Below are 24,614 nucleotides of genomic sequence, written 5' to 3'. Positions count from 1 at the left end.
GAAAGTCAAATGCATATGGCACATCTTTAACTCGTGTGTCGCGCTGGTTTGGACAATTTTAATAATTTCGCAGAGTTAAACTAGGATCGTAAGCACACATCAAGCACTAGTGCAACACCAAAATGAGGCTGGGATCTATTGGGCATGGCCTTCGCCGCACATTGACATACTACAACTGTTATTGAATGACTCAGCATAAAGTAACAACCCACACTACACACCTGCGGTGTCAATCAGCTCCTGTTGGTTTTGAAAATGGTATTTGGGAGCAGACAATGCGCCGTTCTATATAAAAAGACATCTATACTCGCATGCTGCCGATTCAATGAAGTGTTTGAGGTTAGTGCGATCCACGCACCATTTCTGCACAGTGTTATTGGTTAAGTGCTCAGTGGCTTCTGCTGCTTATAACACTGCTTAAATACGGGAATGTAGATGTTTTCCCTCCTAAACAGTCTATTCTACTTTCGCAGTTTACTGTGTTATAAAAAGGCCGTATATGATCGATTAAGTTAGACTTGGTTGGAAGCGTGATGTACGACAAAATATCCCAGACACAGCACACATACCGGTCGTGTGTAAGACTGCCCGCGCAGTTATCGACTACACAAATGCTTAATTACGCCTTCTTATTTTGATAAGGAAAACAATAAAAATCACTGAGCATCTGCCGCACTTGTGGCATGCAGCTTTGAACTATGGGAACGATGTATCGCAGCACTTTAAAGCGTGAACCTAAGCGGAAATAATCCAGAACAAAGCATTAGTTGAGACTTATTCTAATCGTGCCTTGAATGACTGGGACGTCACCGAATTCTCACGCACATCGTCTTCCTCAACACCATTTCTTTTGGCGCTTTAAATTTCAGGAGAGATGAGGAATAATGGATTAAACTTCTGGATTCGGCATTTGGGCGATGACGGTCGAAATATAAAATTCCATTCTCTCGAACAGTCACGTTGAACAGAAAGAGAGAGAGAGAGAGACAGACAGACAGTCATATGGTTTGTTTTATGGTGGGTTTAAGGTGTTTAACGTACGTCCAAAACAGACTCAGGCTATGGAGACGCTGTTGTGGAGGGCATCGAAAATTTTGGCCACCTTAGTTCCTATAACACGCGGCGAACACTGAATCACAGCAGCGGGGCCGAGAAAGAGAGAGAAAGATATAAACGTTTGCCTAAAGCATACGAGAAAAATTCTCCCTAGGTGGGCAGCCTCTACAGCCTATGAAGCCGTGGATGCGAGCAATCTCCCGAGTCCGATCGACCAGATTACGCTGATAATCCAGGCTGAGGCTTAACAGCTGCCTCTAGCATTTTTTAAGTAGTGCCTTTAGCGAGCACAGTGACTTCACAATGGCTGCCTTTTGTCTTTTTAGCTTTTCAATTAAATGAACCTAACGTGTGTGTGCGTGGTATAAGATTTGCTAGAAACACAAATAAACATTCATTACATTGAGGTGCACTTATGCTTCATATTTAAGGGTATGACGTGGCATGCTTGATTTCTCCCTTCTGCGGCTTCCTTTGCGAAACCTCGTTCGCGTATGTGCTCTTTGTTTTTCACTACATCTCGAGTCTTTTAATTTGTGCTGCTATGACATTTCCCACAGAGCATAACATACAACCCTAACCTGCAACGTTATGTCAAATACGATCAGACCAAAAGAGATTTAAAGTCCCGCTCAAGCTAATCGCTCCAACATGCCTGCGTGGCCCAGGAGCAGCCTATATCGGACTCGGAATGCATCTCACAAGAGCTACCTAAGTTTGCAGTTCCTACTAATTCGGCCGTATCACCTGGCCTCGTGTCGTCACACAACTCGCCGACCAGAAAGTGCCCGGCCATATCATCTGTCAACTAGCCCCAACCACAGGTACGCCCGTAATTTTTTTCGCCACAACTGCAATACCTAAAGCACCAGCGTAGAATTTTCTAAAAAATTGGACGTTTAGGGCTTTCGCATTAAATATAATGGTCAGTCAATTTCACTGATGGGGACGAAATGTGAAAGCGTGGGCAGGAGTGTGTGTTGTCGGGCTAGTTGATTCTGCATATTAAAGAAAATATTAGCGCAAACACTTGGACGAAGACAGAAGTAAACACACACGACGATTGTATTCTTCTGTCCTCGTCCTTACGGCTAATTTCTTTTTTAATGTGAAAGCATAGGCGTTTTCGGATCTGTACTTACAGTAATAAAGAACGAGACATTTAACGAGGCAAAGTCAAAGGCCTCGTTCTCCTAAAATGCGGCGTTTGAACAGGCGTTATAAGCGAAAAGTCAAGAATATGCCCTCCAGCTTCTTCCAGAAGTTCAGAATCACAGGTATAGCGAGAAAATTCAGACATTTTCTGATAAACAGTTTATGCACCTGATTTGCTTTTAGATATTATGTAAGTGCACGATAGCATCAATATATTATCAGACCTTCCATTTTTTGCTCCATTGGATTTCTGCGGCTGTCTGTTAGATTTAGGTTTGTTAGCGCAGGACAAACCTCTGAGCCACAGATATTTGTATGTGTCTAAAGATAAGACAATTCCCATTATTATGTTGTTAAAGTGTATGTCGCAAAATTCTACAGATTTCTAACAATTATTTTCATCTATGCAGCCCAATGGTTCCAGGGCAGTTTCAAAGACTCGCTGCAAACGTAGGAAACACTTCAAAGCCAAACGTTGCCCGCCAATCAGAAGCTTATACGTCCAGATTTGTGTCAACATGGGGATCACTTTATCTTTTAATATTGTCACGACTCAAGCCACAGGGAGCCGTCAAGGTACACGGTACCGTGAAGGTAAGACCCGAGAGTCAGGTTTGCGTCTAGCTCCGATGACAGTGCCCAGCACCAGCGCGCCGCTCATGCCAACAACCGGTTTGTCGTCGTCGGCACCAAACACGGCTGTCGCGCGGCGCTAGGCACGTGGAAATATCTTATAGTTGCCTGAAAACTAAGAGGTGTCCCAGAATCAGAGACTTAGCTGCACGATCAAGATGATAACACTTACTATGAGGTGGCTTCTTATGTACTGCCTTTGGAAAGAAATAGTGTTGTGAATGTCCACAGCACGTGCTGGGTTAGACGCTCAACTTTTCTAAATATATCGAAGGAAAACTCGACTGGGCATTAAAAACAATAAAATGGTCGGGAACGAAGCATTTGTCATGTATCATTCATGCTTCCTGTGAACCAGATTTCATCTGTAACACAGCATTTTCCTGCCGTTACTTGTACAGGCTGATCATAGGAAAAAGTGGGAAATATCCATAATGTGGTTATAAAATATTATTACCCTAACAATAAATGTTTGGTCCACTAGCTAACTACACCAAATTTAGAGAGTCTGGTCATTCTTTCTGCTTACACCTACACACCTGCTATATAGTATGAGAATACGACGAAGTACACATTTCCCAACACGTCTGTGTATTCAGCGAGTCTAGTCTACCCCTAGGAATTTAAAGTTCTATCAACTTGCGCCTAAGTTGATACAAAGTATAGAGATTTATTCGGATTTAATACAGCGGCCAGCAATTGATAAAGTGCGAACTTACGATTTACTTGAGTCGGCAAAACACACAATGGAATGGTAATATATAAAGGTCGAAAAAATTGCCAATCGCCTTTCGTCTATGGACAATTAAATTTTCATATGTAAGCTGTCGTAGGTGTCTCTACGACATTTTTTGTTTTGCGAAATTTGCCATAAATACTACTTCTGAACCCCAAGGGTGTTTCCCAGTGTTACCACAACGTTCACATTTAACTTTATGGTAACATATTTTAAATTCATCTGTAAGTTTGTTTACGAAATGCGTTTTAGTTCAGAAAAAAAGTTGCTCGAGCAGCTGAAGAGAAATGGCCGCTCTAAATCTAGGTCTAAATCTCTAAATCTAGTCACTGCAAAGCAGAATTTGATATCTGTTACTCTTTTTAGCAACGGTTGTGCTGGCATCTGTGCTCATAAGTTTTTCATTGCGCTGTGAATAAAAGAGCGCTCTTTCGCCTTCATTATTTTGCTCACAAACATACCGCTGCCAGCCGATGTGTCTGCATTTTGTGCTTTGTTGGCGGCACTTGCTTCTCTCACTTTTGTTGCCCGCTATTTCCCTCTGTGAACCATAACGACAATTTTTACCCGATAAAATGAGCGACCGACTTAGCGACCGAAGGGTCGAACTTTGTGTTGTGTGGTGCGGAAGTTGTGCAGCAGAAAAAAGAAAATAACCTAATTTGAACTCCGCGCCGGTGACAGTCTAAGCAAGTCTGCTCTGCGGTCGTTGCGCAGAACAGAATTACTAGCCAACATAGATGAGTTTGGGGTCCTCCTCGCCCACTAACGTCTGGGTATACAACCATCCTTCTTTTCGTCCGAATGCGAGTGCACTCGGATGAGTCACGAAAGCGCGTGCTGTGTGTCGCTTGCTATGGTTCATACTGTAGTTCATGGCGCATGCTATGGTTCGTTCTGGCAATCAGGCAGCTAACGGGGGTACATGGGGCCCTTCTCGAGCTATGTGCGACTTGACCGGACACACGCTGCCGGCGAGCACCGTGGTTCGCCGCGGTAGCGACTGCCTGTCGCAGCCCATCGTGACGTTCTCAGACCGCGTCTGGGGTGAGTGCCGTCCGTCCTGGCCATGCAACGAAGGAGCACCGGCAGATAACCACGAGACGTAGCCTGTCGTGGAACACAACTTGAGTGGCTGAATCTACTGCAGCCGATCTTTGTGCCGCACTGACATATTATTGGAGTGAGGCTGCATTTTCCTTCACTCTTATGCGCCTTCCCTACTAAAAAAAACAAAAGTTCTACAGGGCAATAACCTCATAAAATCTCATCTAATCGCATAGACACTAAAACGGTGCACATCATTATCAAAATATCGTACATAATTTATGATAATATACAAGCTATGAGACCTTATGCAATTATATGCGACTTGTATGTGATTGCTTATGTGAATTGAGTGAGAGTGTGTGAGGAAATGTGAGGTTATTGCCTCATACAATTTTTTTCAGTAGGGTTGTAAGCTCAGCAGCGAACACTGCTTCCTACGTTCTTTGTCAACAGTGGCTGCGCAGCCTTTTCTACCGCTTTTTGTTCTGCCGGAATAAATCGATGATTTATCACTGAGGCTCATGGTGTTTCACTCGTCGGACGATACCATGGCTCACGAGCGAAATTCTAGAAAGCAGAGCTTTCAAGTTCGGACGGGATAAAACCTTTGCCGCATCACTGCTTCATCGTGAACTGGGTCGTTGAGCTATAGAAGTGTCGCTCTTGGTCAGACAGGATATTAAGCCTCATAGGTACTTTAGCGATAAAGAAGGCAATGCACCTACAACAATCGCCACCGAATTATAAAAAAAAAAAAAACCTTTGGGTCATTGTACAACCCTCGAGCGCTAACAGGCTCTCAAGGGATACACGTCGAAACGTGGATCTCGTAAACAATTGATCGCGTACATATGTGAGCTACATATCTCCATCATCAATAAAGGACACGGCATTTTCTGCCAACGGCTCCCAGGAGACAGCGGCATTGCAGGGAAACACCTTGCGGACAAGACCGCTCCGACAGCCCATTACAGCGGCGATAATGGGTCTATTCCAATTGAGAGAGCAGACGCAACAGGTCGGCTTCTAACCCTCCCGTGGGATATTATGCTTGCCTTGTGAAATTCCACCCAGTCTTCGAATCCGTGTCTACAGTCGCTGAACCATGAACCGAAGCTGCGCATTTCACCTAGCCCACCCCGGTATGAAGTAAGCTTTGCTGTGTCGCCTGTGGTGGAGTATTTCCTTCACGACCAGCCATCCATATGCTGTCGCCATGGATGATTATCCTACATGTGACATCTGCGGATACGATGAGACTGTAACACAAATTATTGGTGAAATCCTAACATAAAGAAATGAAATATAGTTTCCGTTTCCTTTGCTGGAGCTTTTGATCCACGTCCGCGGCCCGTGAAGAATATTCTGAAGGCAGAGTTTCTGATTCAGGAGTGGAAAAACCGTTGAGATTAACTGGGAAAGCAAAGAGACTTGCTGCTCTGTGCAGAGGGAATGAGATGGAGGTAGAGGATAGGCAAAAGCGTATGAAAAACTAGTCCACCAAGATGTACGCATAGGCTCTGACAAATGTGCAACATCATAAGGAAGGCAAACTAAAGTGAGAGCAAAAAAGCAAGCATTTTCTTAATTCGATAAAAGGTATACGGTGCCCTATGACAACAGAGCTGCAAAGTATGTATGAGCAGTGCGCTTATATTTTAATAAGACACGCGCGTTTTTTTTTTTCGACGCAAGGGCGCACAAAAAAAGGTGACTCGGCAACCGGGGTACTTTCACAGTGCTTGTTTCCAGTCATATCAAGAAGTTTTCACCCTGAACTGCTTGTGCTTGCAATCACCCGTTTTACTGTCTGCATTATCGGTGTAGTTGTGTAGTTTCAAAGTCATGTTGTGTACAACTGACCAATCATCTTCGCTTCAAAACTTGACCGATCAGAGACATCTTTCTATGTATATTTATCCTATCTACAACCTCAAACCCAACTCAGTGACGTGGCAGTGACCTCCTACTGAATTTCTTAATTACTCAGAAGAACTATACCATTCTTCGTTCCTACCAAGAACCGCCACTGAATGGAACCGCCTTCCCACCTCCTCAGTCACCATTTGTGACAGCACCAATTTCAAGCTCGCTATTCAAAGTGCCTTATAGTTCCTTCATTTTTTTTTTCTCGTTCAGCAAATAATGTACTGTATCACTCTTTTCTGTTGTGCCTACCGGCTTTGAAAGTATGTACAATAAATAAATAAATAAATAAATAAATAAATAAATAAATAAATAAATAAATAAATAAATAAATAAATAAATAAATAAATAAATAAATAAATAAATAAACGCATGTCCAAGAAACTACGCTTACAGCAAATGCCATGCAGTTAACTAGATGCAGAACAACTAGAGGTTTTATCATAAGGAAGGTAGAAGCGTTTATCGAGACCAGCATAGGAACCATCAGCGCCATTTTCCAGGAAGCGCTAACTCGTTCTTCAGCAACGAACAGCGTTTAGTGCCTCTCTGCAGGTTGTTCTTGCAGTCGTGCATATTGCAAGGGAAGGGAAGTTGCAAGGACGCGAAAGATCAAAGATTATCACCCGCATACCAGATTTGTAAACATACATATGTCTGCTTAGCATTAGCTGAAACTCGGGCAACAAAAACAAAACAAACAATTACAACGGATTAAATATGTGCAAACCTCAATTACAGAAACGATGACCTTTCTGCACACGCTTGTCACACAGGAGACACAAAACTGTACTCATAGTTTTCGCACATCTCAGCGCAACAAAAAGCAATGAATAAGAATGAATATAAAACTGTGAAAAAACAAGCACTGCTGACGATGCTGCATCTCGTTTGAATGATTCAAAATATCGCAGGCACTTTCAAAGCAGCAATCACTACATGCAGCGTGAATTATCAGGTAATCTACGTAACAGTCTGTCACAACAGACACCTCGATAATTTGTCGATGAACGTTTTCCCGGACACTTCTGGTACGTTACGCAGTCCGGCCAGCTAAGGCCGGGTGGCAGGGATAAAAACGAGACAGCGTCGAATGAACCGTGCTTCATAAAATCAAGCATTGGCGTGGCCGGCGTTGTCGGCGTCTGTGTCGGCCTTGTAAATGAAGAAATCACCGGTATGCCTGTAGGTATTGGTGTAGTTGGCAGGCGACGCTCCCGGCCATTGCTTGGTAGTAAGTCTGAGCGACGTCACAAGGGCACTCGGCATGGCACAGTTGGAAGGAGCTGCGAATTTGGACAGCTCCTTTGTGATGAGGGAGTGCGAATACCGGGTTCTTGGACCGTGCGTCAGATGCAATACTCGTATATGGCACAACTGCAAGTTCGGTGTATAGTTATTGCGGATCTTTATATCTTTTTCGGTGATCTTTCGCATAATGTGGTAACTTAGCACCGTATAATAATGATCATGCCTGAGAAAATAGGAGCACAAATTAAGAGATTGTTTATTAACCAGGAAGAAAAGTACGTACTTGTAGGCGAATGAGAGTATTCGGAGCCGCAGGCAGGGGCCGTTAAGGTGGTCGCGTCATGCCTTTCAAGGCGGATCGTCCACTTCTAGCTAGAACACGGTCACTGCTTTCAAGGTGTCATTGCATCCGACCCGGCCACGCAGTAATCTAAAGTGGCTGGCCATGTGAAGCAGCACATCCGTGTCTCTGTGTGCTTGCATCGCTTTGCATCGATATCTGCCTGCGTCAGATGCAATGTTGCTTTAAAAGCAGTGACCGTGTTCTAGCTAGAAGTGGACGACCCTGTACGTGTCTCAAACATTTGTTTACATCCCTTCTTTGATTTCATAGCCACTCACACGCACACTGCACACTACTGTCTTTATATTATTTGAAATTGCCTTAAAGTTATATGGGTTCAGCGCTTGCTGTGCGGAAATACGTGGCGAAATTCCAGGCAGCCGCGCCTTCAAGATGCGCAGGGCACGCATATGTACAGACCCGAATCCGTTTCGGCCCAATGCGCTTTCCAGTATAAACTGAAATATTAATTAAGAAGGCCTGAGGGTACGAATCAAGAAAGCTTACATTCAGTAATACTGGTGAGCCAAGCTGTTTTTCCTAGAAAGCGGCTTTATTTTACTTGCCCACTCGACTTTCGCTGCCTCCCCCCCCCCTCCCCCCCGAGCAGAATCCATATATTCTTTCTCTACGGACATAGCGTGTATTATATAACAGCTAACGGCCAGAGAGCGGGGAAAGTAATGGCCCTTTCGCCAGCAAAATCGGCCCAAATTAGTAGAAGAGAGGAAGCCATTTTTTACCCCAGAAGTATTCTTAGCCGGATTGACTGGTTAACGTTTGACGGAACGCCGAAACAGCTCTGACAGAAGAGACGGAAGAAACTACAGTCCCATCCGCAAAGCAGAAACCATATGGTTAATTAAACAAATGGAGCAGTATAAAAGAGGGCAAGCAAAACTACAGGGGAAATTTAGTGTGGGAACAATCATGATCGTGAAATTACCCGTCGGTGGCTCTAATGCCTCAGGACCTGGCCTTTTAATACATAAGCATTAAGTGGCTATGCTTAATCTTTTTGTCGCCAGAACTTTGTCGACAGGATTACGTCAGAGTGAGGGGGATAGAAAAATCAAATCTTTGTAGTCGATAGAGGATGGAAAAATGTCGCCATGGAAAAAAATTGGTGGATGTAGAGTCCTTAGTTAATTAATTAGTGCCAACGCTAGTAAAAAAACTGCGTTGTAGACAACGCAGGCCCCTCTGAAAACTCAGTCAGATTGATACTCTACAACGCAGTTTATAACTAGACCCGAGAAGGAATCTTCTCCGACCTCGTGGCGCTGAACTCTAGCCGACACTTCACGATCGCCGACGCCCGCCAACTAGGGCGTGTACTGCGCGCGCGCCCACCTGACGCAGCTGTTGTGGCGAGTGGGGCAGGTAATGAAGGTGATTGTAGAGGGTACCGTCTTTGCCAAAAGTAACCAGGCCGCAGGTGCACTTTTCGGCCGCCTGGTAGTAAATTCATACCACATCTTAAGCTTTCAATCTCTGAACTCTAGAGACCAGCGCCTGCTCTTTTTTTCTTAATGAGTTGTGATCCTTAGGGAATTCTTATTGGCTTTAAAATACTAATATATGTCAGTAGCAAAACATGTCGCCTTATTACTTTTGGCAAAGGCGGTACGTTGTTACATACTTGGTCCTTGCATGCCCAGGAAGACGTTTGCGATAACAACATACTCTAGCTGGTTCCGATCTTTACAGAATGCATATAAAACGCCGAATGGTTCAAGTATCATAGGAACGAAGCGCTGTCAGCAAGTGCCTTCGACCTCTCCTTCAGCGTTACGAAGATGGCAGAAGACTAGAAAGAGAATTTCACTTTTGACAAGCTTTCATTCCTCAGCGTCTACACGAACGTCGCAGAATTAAAGTGCTATGCATGATGTGGCATTCCTTCTACTATCGAGTTGTTTTCTATCGCATTGTGTGGCAGCCACATTGGAAGATTGGTTTTGAGGAGCCAGATGCATCTCCACGACACGTAAAAAAATATCACTCAAAGGCACGTGTCCCGTGCAAATAATGTGCACATAATACACGCACAAAATGTTCGACTATTGGGGGTGAAAATTTAAGTGCAAGAGCCAAGCGGTCGCTAGCTAAGTAGCTATGTCGCACTACTTAACAGTTCTGTGATCTATCTGTCTTCGCTCTTGAATTAATCACTAAAATTTAGCCAATAAATAAAATCATTCCAACAGCATCGCATTCAACTACGAAAGTTGACAGCCGTCTGCCTGTATTTTGTCGTATACCAGACATCAAGGAGAATGACTTCCGTAATATATAAAGTACACATTGGAGCATGTATACGTTTTTAATGCGAAACAGTCAAATATACATAAGCGTTTTTCCTTGAGACCTTTTTTTCAGGAGCCATTGCTGCGCTCCCCTCTTATATGTTTTAAATTTCGCGGGGCGATAAAACACGCGTATAAATAAGCAGGAGTAAAAGTCACTTTTTGAAGACGCGATCAGCCCCTAGTGAAACGGAGACTCACCTTCGAGGGCGATAATAAAGTTCAAAAGGAAAAAAAAAATTAGTGCAAATCATAGCTGGCGAACGGAATAAAACCATGAAAAAGGACTATAAATACTACAAAATAATGCAAGAACAAAGGAACCTTATAGGCAGCACGACATCGCAGAAAAAAAAAATTAGCATAACGAAAACAGAGAAACCATATAAGAACCATTTCAAGAAAATCTTAGTCCTGGTCATTTACTGCTTGCTGCATTCGAAGCACACGTTCACTAAACTGACAGGTGATCTGACGAATATGAGGTATTTAAAAGCATTCATGACAAGGGATAAGGACAACGACGTCCGACTTGTTGCGCTGTTCCCCTGTATGATTGCAAACCAACTCGCGCTGATTTCAAGCTTAAAGCATTATTTAATACACACACGAGAGACACAAAAGATTCGACATGCGCAGTCTTTGAGTTACAGTTGCTTCAATAATGCGGTGCATCAATCTCTGACAAAGTCATTCAGGTACATTGGATTTGCCACATATTTTTTCTACAAGCTGATGAAGGAACACGGAAGAAACATATTTATATGATGACTGAATATAGTACTGCACAAATACAATGCCTTTGTTGCCTTTGAAATTATAACTCCGAGGCCTGGTTTGGCGGTAAATTTCCTTTGGATATCCTTTACTCGGACTTCTTTGAAAGTAATGCCATTCGGGAGATATTACCGACTTTCACGGGTATGTTTAAAAACATCTTTTTTCTGCTCCGACGTGTGCCGTAGAGCGACAGCAGCAGCGCCGCTACGATGTCCCCAGAGAGGCAAACACGCCCTTAGCGGCTGCTCCTAACCCAATATCAAACTTTCGACAAAGTGTCCTGACCAGTATTGAGGTATTGAAGGACTCTATCACTAGTAGTGAAGCAGGTGTAACAAGAGCACACAGTTCTGTTATGTAAGCAATAAATGGCCTTTGCTACTTGAATATGCAAATAAAAAATAAAAATACAGGACTTTATTTACTCTCGAGTGTACATATATTAGATAAAAAATACATAAATAAACTTTTTTGTTCGTGTATCCTGTGTGTGTTGAAATAAAGACGCATAATGTTTCTAAAATGACGTTCATGACCACAATGTTTTCAAGGAAGCTTTTTGCATCCGTTTGAAAGAGCTGTGCAAGGTGCACTACGTTAGGGTTGAACGAAATGACAGTACATTTTGTGAAAATGACGTTTATACGCGCAAGAATTCAAAGAATTCCAAGGCATGCTTACTGCGTTATGGACATATTCATGAAAGAATGCGGCAAAACATTCCATAATTGAAGGTCGGTTGTCACGAAGACGCTTTTGAAATTGATATAATAAGCCAGCAAAGTGAAGAAAATAAATACGCACGTTAGACAGTTCTCTGTATTAGAGTAGTACATAATTAAGGGTCAGAGCCTGAGCATCACCGGCAGAAAAACTTATCTACATTTAAGTTGCGAAACTGCTCAAAGTATGTTTTTGTTCTCGGCCAGTACTCGCTTAAGAGACGTATTGGAAGATATTGCCACCTGGTGTCCCTGATGTTCTTAGGTGGCGCCTGGAAGAAAAGGACGCCGAAGTTGGCTCGCGTGCTGTGCGCGGAACTTTGCCTGCTGGTGCAGCTTCGTCCCGTCGTTTTTAGTCACGTCTAGTCCTGTTGTCTGTGACATATTTTGGTGGAGGTGCTGGGCGCAAACCCTAATGCATAAACCAATATTAAACATGGATGCCAGCCGCAAACAGGGCGCAAATGCTGCTTTAAGCAACCACTTCTACTCGCCGCTGGTAGTGTGACTTATTTTGTAGGGATTGTTCGGTGTCAGCAACATCTGCTTTGTGATGGACGACTCAGTGCACTGAGAAAACAAATTCAAAAGAACTTTGACTTTAACGCGGATTGAAATCTGAACTCAACTGCGTCTTCTGCACATCGCTTTTCAGAGATGTCAAAGCGGGTGACAATGTGCGGCCTCGAGCTCAACGTGAAGATTGCCTAACTCGTGTCACTGCAGTGCATTTTTTGAAGCTTTAATACACATAATTATTGTGGGTTCGTAAACAAAAGGAGATAGTTGCGAGGAGACTGGGAGACTCCTACGGTGTCTTAGAGAACAAACAGCGTCTCCCAGTTTTTCTAACTCTGAAGACATAACAGTTATGATCTTAGAACGTGACAAAGTTAGATTTGTCTGATTTTACAAGTTTTAGCTGTTTATAGACGAATATAAAGCATGGCAAAAATTATAAAATTTTGAAATCGCTAACGAACCTTAAAGTCTTATTTTACCAAATATTTCGTTACCTTCACAAGGGTTGTGTAAACGTTATTGTTTAAAATTGATTTGGCACATATCAGTGTATTTACTATTGAACCTGACTACTTTTCTTTCCATCCAGCGCCATCAATGGCGTTCTTGCACTGACTACCATTTCCCAAACGTTTCTCAGACCAGAATAGATATGAGTGAGTATATTCATCATAAAAGAGCACAGATTTTAAATGTACCCTAGACAGGCTTTTCATAGCAGGAAAGCTCCTTGCGTGGCTGTAGCAGCTGGATTCGATTCCCTGACTTATTGGACGAACGTTTGTTCTCTACGTTTCAGAAAACTGTTAAAAGCCTTTGACAAACAAAAGCACATTTTCAAAAAAAGACACAGTTCCAGATAAAATAAAACGCCGCGATGCCTATGCAGATAGGGTCAATTCTAGAGCGCCGTCACAACGGAGACTGGAAGCGTAATGATGTCAGGAGAAGCAGCGCTGTTCAACTGTTCCACCGAGAAGCATCTCATTTGCATAAGTGAGACACCGCGAGCTGGCATCATTGACCCGCGATCACCGAGAGGCGTAAGCGGAAAATTACAGCAGCAGGTCATTACTTGCTCTGTAGAAATGTATAGGGTGCGTCAATGCAGCCCACTTTGAATTAGAGCTTCAAAATTAACTAACTGGTTTTCTTCAGCAAACTTATTTTTTCCGCATGGTGTACTCTGGTTTTATTTTTTCTCGTGAACGGTTGCCACCGAAGCCAATTATGCGTGCAGCGCATCTTTTCACAGCATGCATTCGCATAACGTCCCAGAGCTGCATCTCTAAATATAGCAGCCGGAAGTGGTTTGGTTTGGTTTGTGGGGTTTAACGTCCCAAAGCGACTCAGGGTATGAGAGACGCCGCAGAGGAGGACTCCGGAAATTTCGACCACCTGGGGTTCTTTAACGTGCATTGACATCGCACAGCACACAGGCACCTTGCTTTTCCATTGAAAAGGGGCCGCCGAGGCCGGGATTCGATCCCACGTCCTTGAGAACAGTAGTCGAGCGCCGTAACCACTGCGCCACCCTGGCGGGGTAGCAGCCGGAAGTCTCTAGGACGATAGCAAACCACAATCCGCGTCTTCAGTACATGAATAGCCTGAGAGGTGAAAATATGGGCGTCGGACGTTCATGCTTTGACGACTGATCCATTGTTCGGGCCGAATTCTAGCAGTCGGCCTGCTTATTTGATTCGGCGCATGCGTGAGCGTGCACTCTTAGCGGATTTAGCGTGTCATGTTTGCAAATAGGGGCAAATTCAAACTGAATGGTAGCATTGTACTTGGGCTAGGAAATAATCGGGTTCCGGGATCACCACGCGTATACGTACAATTAACGTGAAAGAGGCTAGAGGGATAAAGTCCGTGAGTTACTAAATCTGATGCACCGGTCACTCCTCGTTACCCGTGTGTATTGGACAATCTAATCGATGTATGCAGACTTTGCTACGATCTTCTATTTCTTTCTTTTTTCGAGACATGATATGGGTGGGCTCCGGCTCAGATTGTTTCTTTTTTTTTTTTTTTTTTTTTTTTTTGCAAATACAGTGTGGCGCTTCATCTTCCACAATACTTTAGATTTGGGTTATATCTTTAGCTTCTTGACGAAATGAAATTTTTTACTTTTGAAGAAAAATGGATTCAGCTGTCAAACGTAGGAGGAGAAAGAGGACAAAACATCTTTATTCATTTAGTCAGCAGGAAGGGGGGGACCCTCAGTCCAGGGTCTCGTTGGCAGTGGCTACGGGGAAGGACTTAGAGAAAGGGTAACTTGGGCCACCCAAACCATGTGGTAGAGCATTTGCTGCTCATCGCAATGTGGGGAACGGGTGTTGCTAAACGCGGGCTTTTATAATGAGCATTTTAAAAACTGCCGCTATGAAAGAAAAAGGCCGAGAATGATTCGAAGATATTGGACGTCGCTTTCACAACGCGCAAGCCTTCATTTAAATTAAGGACTTTTCCTGCTGTTGTCCCCTCTGGGTCAGCACATGTGTAACATGTCTACGTCGCAAACTAAAGCACAATTTCTTGTGTTTTTCGCAGTTGGTTGTGGGAACTTTCCAGGCTCTTTAAGGGTGCCCAATACTTACCTCTTTAGAAGCGTTCTTAGCTACCTGAGGCAAATATTCCAGCCTGTGGACTTACATGGCGTTGTGCAAAGGACATCGAATGTCGAAATTTTCTTGAGAAGTGTGTTACATCAGGCTACAGCTTTTTGGTGACAATAATCAGTATGTAAGCGATAACGACCTGGCCATAACGTATTTATATGCGCACTCATCAGCGGCAGCGTCTTGGATCAGCCTTCAGGAGAAGTAATATGGCGTGACGACTTGCACTCATCGCTCAGAAATCTACCCTCTTGCTACGCTAGGACTGCACGGTGTAGTAGATGTCGACGACGTACGGGCTTCTGAACAGCAGATGCTGTATAAGCAAGAAAGCAAAATACATTAAATTACTAAGGCCAATAACTGGCTTTTGATAGTAGGGCGTCATTCAAAGAGGGTCCTAAAGTTGTAGCAGCTTTCATGGTTCAAGGAAAAACTTTTAACCCTAACGCATGATTCTCGGATAGTTGCTCAGGTGCAGGTGACCACAAGTGGCCCATGTAGAGGGTGACTAAAATGGCAGACTTTCCGAAAAGGGTATAGCCCGCCAGTATAAGTCCCATAGGAATATATAGGGTGAATAGGGCACAAATACGAACTTCAGGAAGGCGGCAAGGTCATTGAAGGATTACAACATGCAGGGTAACAGGAGCTTCTAGTTAGCAAACACATCAAAAAGCGATTGTTTAAGAAAGGAACTATGGGATTAAAATGGGCTTGCAGGTTGCTCTTGGAACGTACAATCGTGAAAAGAATGAAACAATGCTATTTCCTTCACCTTTATTTCTTATTTGTATGCGCATAGGATACAGGAATAAGCGCTTTGCACAAAGAAAATCTTTCTCAGCGACACCTTTGTTTTGAGTTGTAACGTTAGCAAATTCACCAGAATAATATCACAGAGTGTAGTCACGACGTGTTCGGCAGTTAAGAAACTGTAAGCCTAACAAATAAATAAGCTTGGCTTCACACAATGCTAGATCTTCTTGCCTGTGTCAACACATCCAAAATCACTCCACGTCAGAGCTGGTCTGTGATCACTATTTTTCATGTAATTGATGTGGAGTTTTTGATACATTTTCGGTAGGCTTTTCTACCTTTGCCGTAAATAAGCTAACCTTTCCTTCTTCTGTGATGTTTTAAAATTCGGATTCATATTATTGCCCGCCCAGCCTGGCATCACCTTAAGCCGTGTGTCTCTGCATCTCGAATGATCCCCGCCTGATAGCAAACGCCCCATGCCAATCACCTAGGATGGATATTAAGACAAAAACTTGAGAGTTGAAAAGCATTCGAAATCATGTTTTCTAGCGCTTCTTAATACACAAGGGACAGGACGAACACATATGAACAAGACTGACGCTAACGTCTGTCCTGTTTATATGTGTTCTTTCTGTCCCTTGTATATTTAGCAGCACTTCTAAATATGATTTCGACTTAGGATGGAATATTGGTGTAAGATAGAATAATTCATGAGCCGCTCCCGACATCCAGTGAAAATACTTTCAGATATAGTTGATAGCGGGCTCGAGAAAGGCGACAGGAACGTTTGTAATCCAAGGGCCAATATTTGATGTTCCGTAGACCGTGTTCGCAGGCCGCGTCCGCAAAATGTGTCTGCAGCAGTCGCAAGTAATTGAAAAGTGGTAGAGGGTAATGAGGGGGGTCAATCAATAGTGGGTGACGTAAAGTTGCTGCCAATGAGTAATTAGGTCATTAATTACAGGCAAAAATGTAAAAGTTGTTCGCAAAAATTGTGAGTAACTAAGAAGTGGTAGTGGTTAATCAGTGGTGTAAGTCGATAGATGGAATCGTAATGTTGTGTCCAAAAAATTACTTAGGCCAGTAAGCTAACTTGGTAATTAATTGAGGTAAAGCAAGCAAAATCCTGTCCGCCGCAGTTGTAACTGAGAAGGCGCAGAGGTTAATAAGTGGTGCAATCCATAGAGGGTGACGCAATGCTGTGTGCGAGAAAATAATTGTGCCAATAAGTTAATTAGCTAAATAGTTAGGTGCAAAAAAATGTAAAAGTAAAGGCAAAATGGCCTGATTAGCCAATGGCTTGGCGCCACATTTTAATGTATCAAATACTAAGTAGTAAATAAATCAGTGAATTAAGGTCACGTCAAAGATGCCATGTCACGCAACCTGAAGTCCAGTCGAAAAAGAGCATAGAGAGGGATTGGAGCGCAATTTGAAAGTACCAAAACTAAAGTAGTTCATTAAGGCAGTCAATTAGGGAGACATCAAGAATGTGATGTCACGCAACTGGAAGTAGAGCTGAAAAGGCCGTAGGAATGGATTGACGCGCAATTGGAAAGTATCAAAGACTATACAGGGTAAAAAAGAAGTGAATTAAGCAACTAGAAGCAACCAAAAGCAACCAACAGCTGCATCTGTGCTTTGGCATTACTCCAATGCAGTTTCTGCAGTGCTCTTTAACTTTTTTAGATTTTTCTTGAGGTCCGCATACGCGTACATTTTAACACAGTGTTTTTACAGCACACCATCGGCATACAAATATTCTTTTTAATGCATTTCTGTTAAAGTTATTTCGTGGACACGATAACACTATCATCTTCCGAAGAAAGCTGTCGATATTCTCTGTCATGTTAAATATCTTTCGGATTATTTCACGTATAGATTCTGTATTAATAAAATATTTATGCGAGGTCTTAAGTGTGCGTAAAGCGGTATCTATACTGGGTGCATATATGCTTCCTTCCCTCAGCTAGGGCGAGTGTGTATCACGTGACCGTGCCTTTGAGACTAGCGGTGCTGTAACCAAGGCTGAATGATGAGGAAGTGAGCTTTTATTGTTGCTTGTGACTAATAGAAAATGACGCAGCATTTGCCTGGCGTCTCAGTGGATGCCTGACCCATGCTGTGAGAAAAGACAGGAGGAAGAGATTAAGAGAGACATAAAAAGGCGCCGTAGCACTACGCTTTGGGGACGACAACCTGAAGATCTTCACCGTGCGCTGACCTGTTAGGCCGGCGCAAACGGCACCCTACTCGGTGTGGGGTTATTAACAATCCCCTTAGAGCGCACGGGATTCCTATAATTACATGGATAGCTCTATGACTCCCGGCTGCCAGTGCGAATGCGGAACTCAGCAGGGATTTCCATGCACCAGTCGGCGACATCATGTGTATATCTTCATTTTGGGCATGCTCTTCGCTAGTAGAAGTGAATTTCCCACACAGAAGTGCTAGCGTATCTATCTCAAGTATTTGCCGGTTCACACGTATATGAAAAACTTATTTTGAAAGTAGTGTTTTTTGTTTTCCTGAGATAAAATTCCTGTGCGCTGGCTGGCTATATTTATAATACGTCTGGCGGCAGGGCGTCCATTAGTGCCACCTTTGAAAAATTCCCCGACGCTTGTCTACGATGCCATGGCCAGCGTCAAGGGTTCATAAACGCAGTCCATTAAGGCACGCACTGGGCGACGGGCCTAAATGTGCCTTGCAAATGCGTCCATGCGTGGCACGGCAAATGGACGGTTCGTCGTGAGCGAGACAGCATCGCGGTTGCCTCGCCGGCCTCGGTGTGCTGTCATTGCTGCCACTCAACGCTGTCATTTGGGCGTCGCTGCACAGCACATGTTATTTTGCCTATCGCGTCTACTAGGCTTGTTAAAAGTTAAGGTTAAGAGCTTTTTAAAGTCGGCTATTTTGCCAGGAATACAAAAACAGTGAGAATGTTATCCTAAACTCAGTAAATAACAAATTAACTGCACGAAATGCAATACTGAAAACTGGTAGGCGGAGTCATCTGAAGACTATTCTGTTTGCTCCAATTTTAGTAACACTTTGTGTGGCCTTAGTATCTACTTACTCCAAATATTTAACACAGTCTCACTATACGGTTGCCAGACCTCTGCGCTCGTTACGGCTCGTGTCTGATGTTACGAAGATGTAGCGCATGGCGCTTTGCTACATAACAACGTGTAGTTACGGGCGAAGAGTCTAGTCTTTCTCTATTGGCCTGTAGTGCGATGTAGAGTTGAGTTGCTTTTAGATACTGGTGGTGTTAACTTCGCTTTAAATTCTGCCTTCAATTGGTTGCCTGTATCGACGCTTAAAAATTGTCTTTGGTACAGAAATGTGTCCAAACACAGTTTCACCACCAGGCACGCAAGCGCCACTGACCTCATCACCATGTAGTGCCTGGGTCAGTGTATTGAAGGAAATTTAAAAGAAACTGTCAAGCCTCCGTCCTGTATGATCATCTTTCGAGCGAATCATGAAGCGTAACAAGTGGCACTTCTGCCCTCTTGGGGAAGCAAGCAGGAGACATGCACCTCTCCGTGCTGTCATCCGGGAAGCCCATATGCTAGTGTTGCAGATCTCCGCGCATATGCATGCGTTCATGGTGCAGTGCGGGCAGAAACTGCGTGAATGTGGTGCAGCAGAGTGGCTTGAGTTCGCTTTAGTCCCTTGGTTGGACACATTTGATTGGGTTGGCACAATCATCTAAATGTTTGTACCCAGATTTATTGAGAAACTTTGTGTAACCTTGATAGATTTGCCTCGGTAGATCCGCAAGGACAACTTAATTATAAGGCTGTTCGCAACCTTTTTGCCGAGCCCATATATATGTTAAGGGATGCACGCTCAAACGTGGAGTTTTTTTTCTACCCAGCTACTGCACCAAGTGCAAACAAAACTAAGGATGAAATTTTCAGAGGGCAACCCACGCTCAGACCTTAGAAAAACTGATGGGTTTGGTTTGTGGGGTTTAACGTCCCAAAGCAACTCAGGCTATGGGAGACGCCGTAGTGGAGGACTCCGGAAATTTCGACCACCTGGGGTTCTTTAACGTGCACTGACATCGTACAGCACACGGGTGCCTTGCTTTTCGCACCCATCCAAAAGCGGCCGCCGAGGCCGGGATTCGATCCCGCGTCCTTGGGAACAGTAGTCGAGCGCCGTAGCCACTGCGCCACCCAGGCGGGGTTTAGAAAAACTGATATGGAATCCGTGAGTGTGACGACAGGCTTAGTATTTAAATAAATAACCTTGTAAGGTCGCGCCTCAATAGCAAAACATTCTGCCATAGTAGAGGGCACGATCCGAGTGAGGCAACCAGATCAGATAGCATTCAACGATTGAATATGCAAAGCTGCTGCGCTAGCGGCACTGGGCTCGTGGATGGGACCATGGATGAATACTTAGATGGTGGTCACATTCCCTTTCAAAATGCTTGAGAAAGAGCCGCCAACTTTGCGCCGAGGAGAACCTCACTTAGTTTGAGCGCGAGGAATGGTCAAAGTACGCCAGAGGCTTTCAAATGACAAAGGAAGATTTAACTTGTGACTGTGTTCTGAAAGTTTAAAACTGGAACACTTATGAAATGTGTTAGGCAACACTGAGAGCCAGGGCTCCTTAATGCAATAATAGCCTTGATTACGCCCAAACGCTTGCAGGGTTCGATACTAACTTAGGAACACCTTGATTATTCGCAGCTACTTGCGGTATTAGAAAACTTCTCCTTTCTAGACAAGACTACAAGCCGTGCATGCTATTATACAGAATAAAAATGCAGAAGGACAATAAAGGTAATTGATACATTATGCGGTTCACCACTAGGGCTTCGTTCAGTCTGACAATAGAGAAGGACAGTTTCTCCATTTCGTGAGATCATGCGAAGTTTGTGGCTCAGCATCTTATCATCCGCCTCACATTCATCGCTTCAAGAAAGAGTGGTTAATTCACGTCGCCCTTGCAGTAATTACCCGCTTTCGCAGGCCATAAGTAAGAAACGGGGCAGGAAAAAAACACGGGATCACCGTCGCATGTATCTGCACGTTTTTGTCACAAGAGCCATACGCAATAGCTGCATCACATCAGCAAAGGATTTCGTGCTTAGTTGTTTATCTCTAAATTTCTAATGCGTTATTAGACAGCTTGTACGGAGGATTTAGGCGTGCATATCTAAGCGCATACTGTGTATTCTTGGATTGTACAAAATGGGATGGTCTGGGGTTGCTGCTGCCTTAACTCACTAGTAAGAACTCAAGCAAATGAAGCAAATTAAAGTTTATGGACATACATATATATATATATATATATATATATATATATATATATATATATATATATATATATATATATATATATATATATATATATATATATATATATAAATAAACTTATGCATTCCGCATACAGCATTAATACGCAAGAAAGTAGATGATTGGACAGTAGTCGATGTGCGTCATTTGGTAATAGCACCGGACGCGCTATTCTGATATCATGGGTTCGGTTCCCTTGTGCTGAAAGAGGGACCTCTAACCCTGTGTGGTCCGACTTGAGATAGCATAGCAGGACTTGAGAGGGTGTTATACACAAGTGGCATGACTTACTGAGAAGCGGCTGTGTAGCACAGGCGTTAAGCGAATTTGTATGAAATGTGTCACGTCTAAACATCCCCGGTAAAATGATGTCCCTATAATTATACAAGTACAAATTTATCCATTATTTCTGCCCGAAATTGATTAAAATCCAAAATCCAATAAGACTCTCCATCGCTTTAAATTTTATAACCTACTAGAGGCAAGTGCCAAATTCATACTAAAAATATCTATTGATTTTTGTTCTGCTTTCTTTTTGGTGTGATCACATAAGCCTCCTTCTAACGGCCGACGTACCACTCTGCCTAAATTATAAATTTGCATATCATTCTACAACGCAACGAGTTTGACAAAATTTTCCGTTAATTCTTCTATGCAGCGCACGTTGCCTGCATCTGAAGGAATGTCTGGTATTTGACGCAATATTTAGCGGTGGTGTTGCACTAACAACTTCCTCGACGCTATCCATGATGTCTAGAATTGAAAATCCGACTTTTAGAAGCTTAACGCAGCTATTAAACAGGCGGTGGCGGGCAGCGGTAGAGAGATTCACAAAGAGATTTTTTTTAACGTTACCCTCAATAAGGCACAGATCACTGTAAGGTTACGTAAGAGTTTCTACGCCAGGAGAGTGCACAGTTGTAGTTACACTTTTCCTTAGTGTAACTGACCACGTAATGTTATCAAAATGCTCTTGTAGTTATACATTCTAAGCCAGTTCAAGATATGTACGGCCTTGGATCAGCGGTATCCCGTTAATTCGGTAGCAGCTTGAAGTCTAATAAATACTGTATACTTCCTCATAATTGTTGACATTTTCGGGAGAGAATGTTACAGTTTGTTCTGTGCTATGTTATTAACATTCATTTGCGCACGTGGATAAAATCTGAGCTAGTCTGCGGAAATAAAACCGGGCGATCTGACGGAACTGGTGTCGCCGTCTTGCGGGAGAAGAGGAAACATCACTTTCGCTTTCATCTTGCTAAAGAACATGCATATTGAACATTTGAGACATTCTTCGAATCGTTTCGAGTATTTTTGACCACCCACTATTTGATTCAACCAGCAAATAGAACAGGGAGATATAGGATCCGATATTCGAAAAGTTCGATTATCGCATACAGCTATTCCTATCGCCTTAGAATGGGGTGTTATTCAGACGGTGTTGAAGGTTACCTTTTCGATTAATTTGATTTCATTTTTTTCACCTATGCATATTTATCTCGAATCGAAAAATACTAGAGGAATGGATGTTCGAGCGCGGTGCTAAACTAAAGACAAAATTCTGATATGACGAGTATTAAACTGAGTACAATGAGTACGGTGTTGCGCCGTCGGACTATGGGCCATAGCTCACGTCACCCGTTTCTTGAACGAGACCTGCCTGCTCAATTGGCGGTAGCGACGAAACAGAGTCAGCGTCGATGACATGAGCAAAGGTGCCTCTATACACTAGATACAGGGCACACTGACAGCAAATTGGCACAGGGGTCACCAGACAGACACATCTGGGGCCGCACAGCGACAGCCAAGGAGACTACGACGCGTCCCCTCTTGCGAGCTGCACGGCACTCGACGAACGCTCGTAAAGGTCTCGGTGGTCTCCAGAGGCAGTGCGTTTGCTTATATAGCCTGGGAAAGACATTGGCACTCAAATTGTCCAATTCGGACGCAGCACGTGATGGCGGTCCGAAAGGTCTTATCAGCGAACGCGCTGATTGCTCGCTTCAAGTCTGCCACGGCGCGAAGGTGACTAAAGCGAAGGTGGAGGCCCCAGGGGAGCGGCGGTCGGGTGTCTGATATTTCAGGCGTATTAGAACACGTAGGCTGCCGATGCTTCCTGGCAATGCGCTTTTGCATTGCGGAGCAGCACCAAACCTTGCGAAAGGGCCGGTAGCCGGAGAAGCTTGACCTTCTGTTTAGCGGAATCCGGGCGGCTTACCCGGGAACAACAGTCATAAGCAATATGAGGGGGAACAAAATATGAGCATAATTGATTGATTGCTCGATATTTCTGCATGACAAGTGCAGTTGTTTTGTTCAGTTTTGTATATAGTTTTCTTCTGAATGCATAGTATCCAAAAATCATAGTCATATTTATTAAATATTCAAAATTGTCTAAAATAGCTTGTTGTCTGTCATATTTCTCATGAATGTACGTCATTGTTACACTAGGAGAGATAGCACATGGTAGAAGTTCCTAGAAATTTATCTGAATATTCGCTGAGTCAGCTTTCAAAAGTGCACTTTGATAGCCTATTGCATTTTTAATGGTCATCGGGAAGACTAAATTTAAAACAAGTATTTCTTATAAACGGGTGTTGGTATGTGAGAGCCTTAATTGAAGCAAACGTGATGCTTTTTGTTTTTCAATTTCTAGGAAAGCTCAGGCTGTCACAATTTAGCTAACATTGGCAGCAAATATATGTAACTCTTTCTTTGAAACAGTGAATTTTTCCTTCTTGGAATAGTTTCAAGGAGTGTATAGACCCCAGATAATGTTACCGCATTCTAAAGACACATTAGCTATTTCCTAAAACTGTGCTTTTATTTCAACAGTCGCTCTGTACATATACTCGTAGCGTTTGAGGTTTCACAGGGCATTCAATTGGGGCGTAAGCGCAGTTTACGTATGGGATGTGCATTCCAGTTTCTTAGAAGAAAGTGTTTGTTGACGAATAAATAATCAGAAAGGTCAGTTAAATAGCTTTCAAGCTCTAGTGGTTATGTGAGGCTATTTGTCATCACGCAATAATGACGAGAAATTTATTCAAATTTCATATAGGCTAACCGTTTTTGGTTTTTTTTTTTTAACTGTGTTCACAGTGACCATCAGGAGCATTAATTGGCTGATACATGACACCTTCCCGATTAGTCTGGGAAAAAAAGGGCGCTGCCTAAATTGTTTTATTAATCTCCTAACCATGAAGTGCAAATTAATCAAGGTTTGAAGGTGTCTAAGGTGTTTGAAGGTTTTTATCCTATAAATATGCTTTGATGTCGCTAGGAAGGCTCAAAAACAAGTGTTTATCAGGAATATATTCTAGGACAATGAGATACCAAACCCTATCAAATGATTTAGTGGTCATTTTTATATCGTACTGCTCGAGCGTGTGAAAAACACTTAGCCAAGTTCTTTGCTAACGCTCGG

General features: G+C 43.2%; 1 protein-coding gene across 1 annotated transcript in view; it reads left to right on the top strand.

The window, feature by feature from the left end:
- The first annotated feature begins 4,524 nt into the window (after positions 1 to 4,524).
- LOC146199566 (glutamate receptor ionotropic, kainate 3-like) overlaps positions 4,525 to 24,614 on the top strand; it is a 31,602-nt gene continuing 11,512 nt past the window's right edge. Inside the window, exon 1 of the mRNA XM_084592149.1 lies at positions 4,525 to 4,627. Coding sequence (XP_084448275.1) covers positions 4,525 to 4,627 — 103 coding nt within the window. The remainder of the gene's footprint in view (positions 4,628 to 24,614) is intronic.

This window comes from Amblyomma maculatum, chromosome 2, assembly GCF_055883805.1.
Source record: "Amblyomma maculatum isolate TAMU_Amacu chromosome 2, ASM5588380v1, whole genome shotgun sequence".
Taxonomy (NCBI): Eukaryota; Metazoa; Arthropoda; class Arachnida; order Ixodida; family Ixodidae; genus Amblyomma; species Amblyomma maculatum.
The sequence above is the reverse complement of the archived record's forward strand: the minus strand, read 5'-3'. Positions and strand labels throughout refer to the sequence as shown.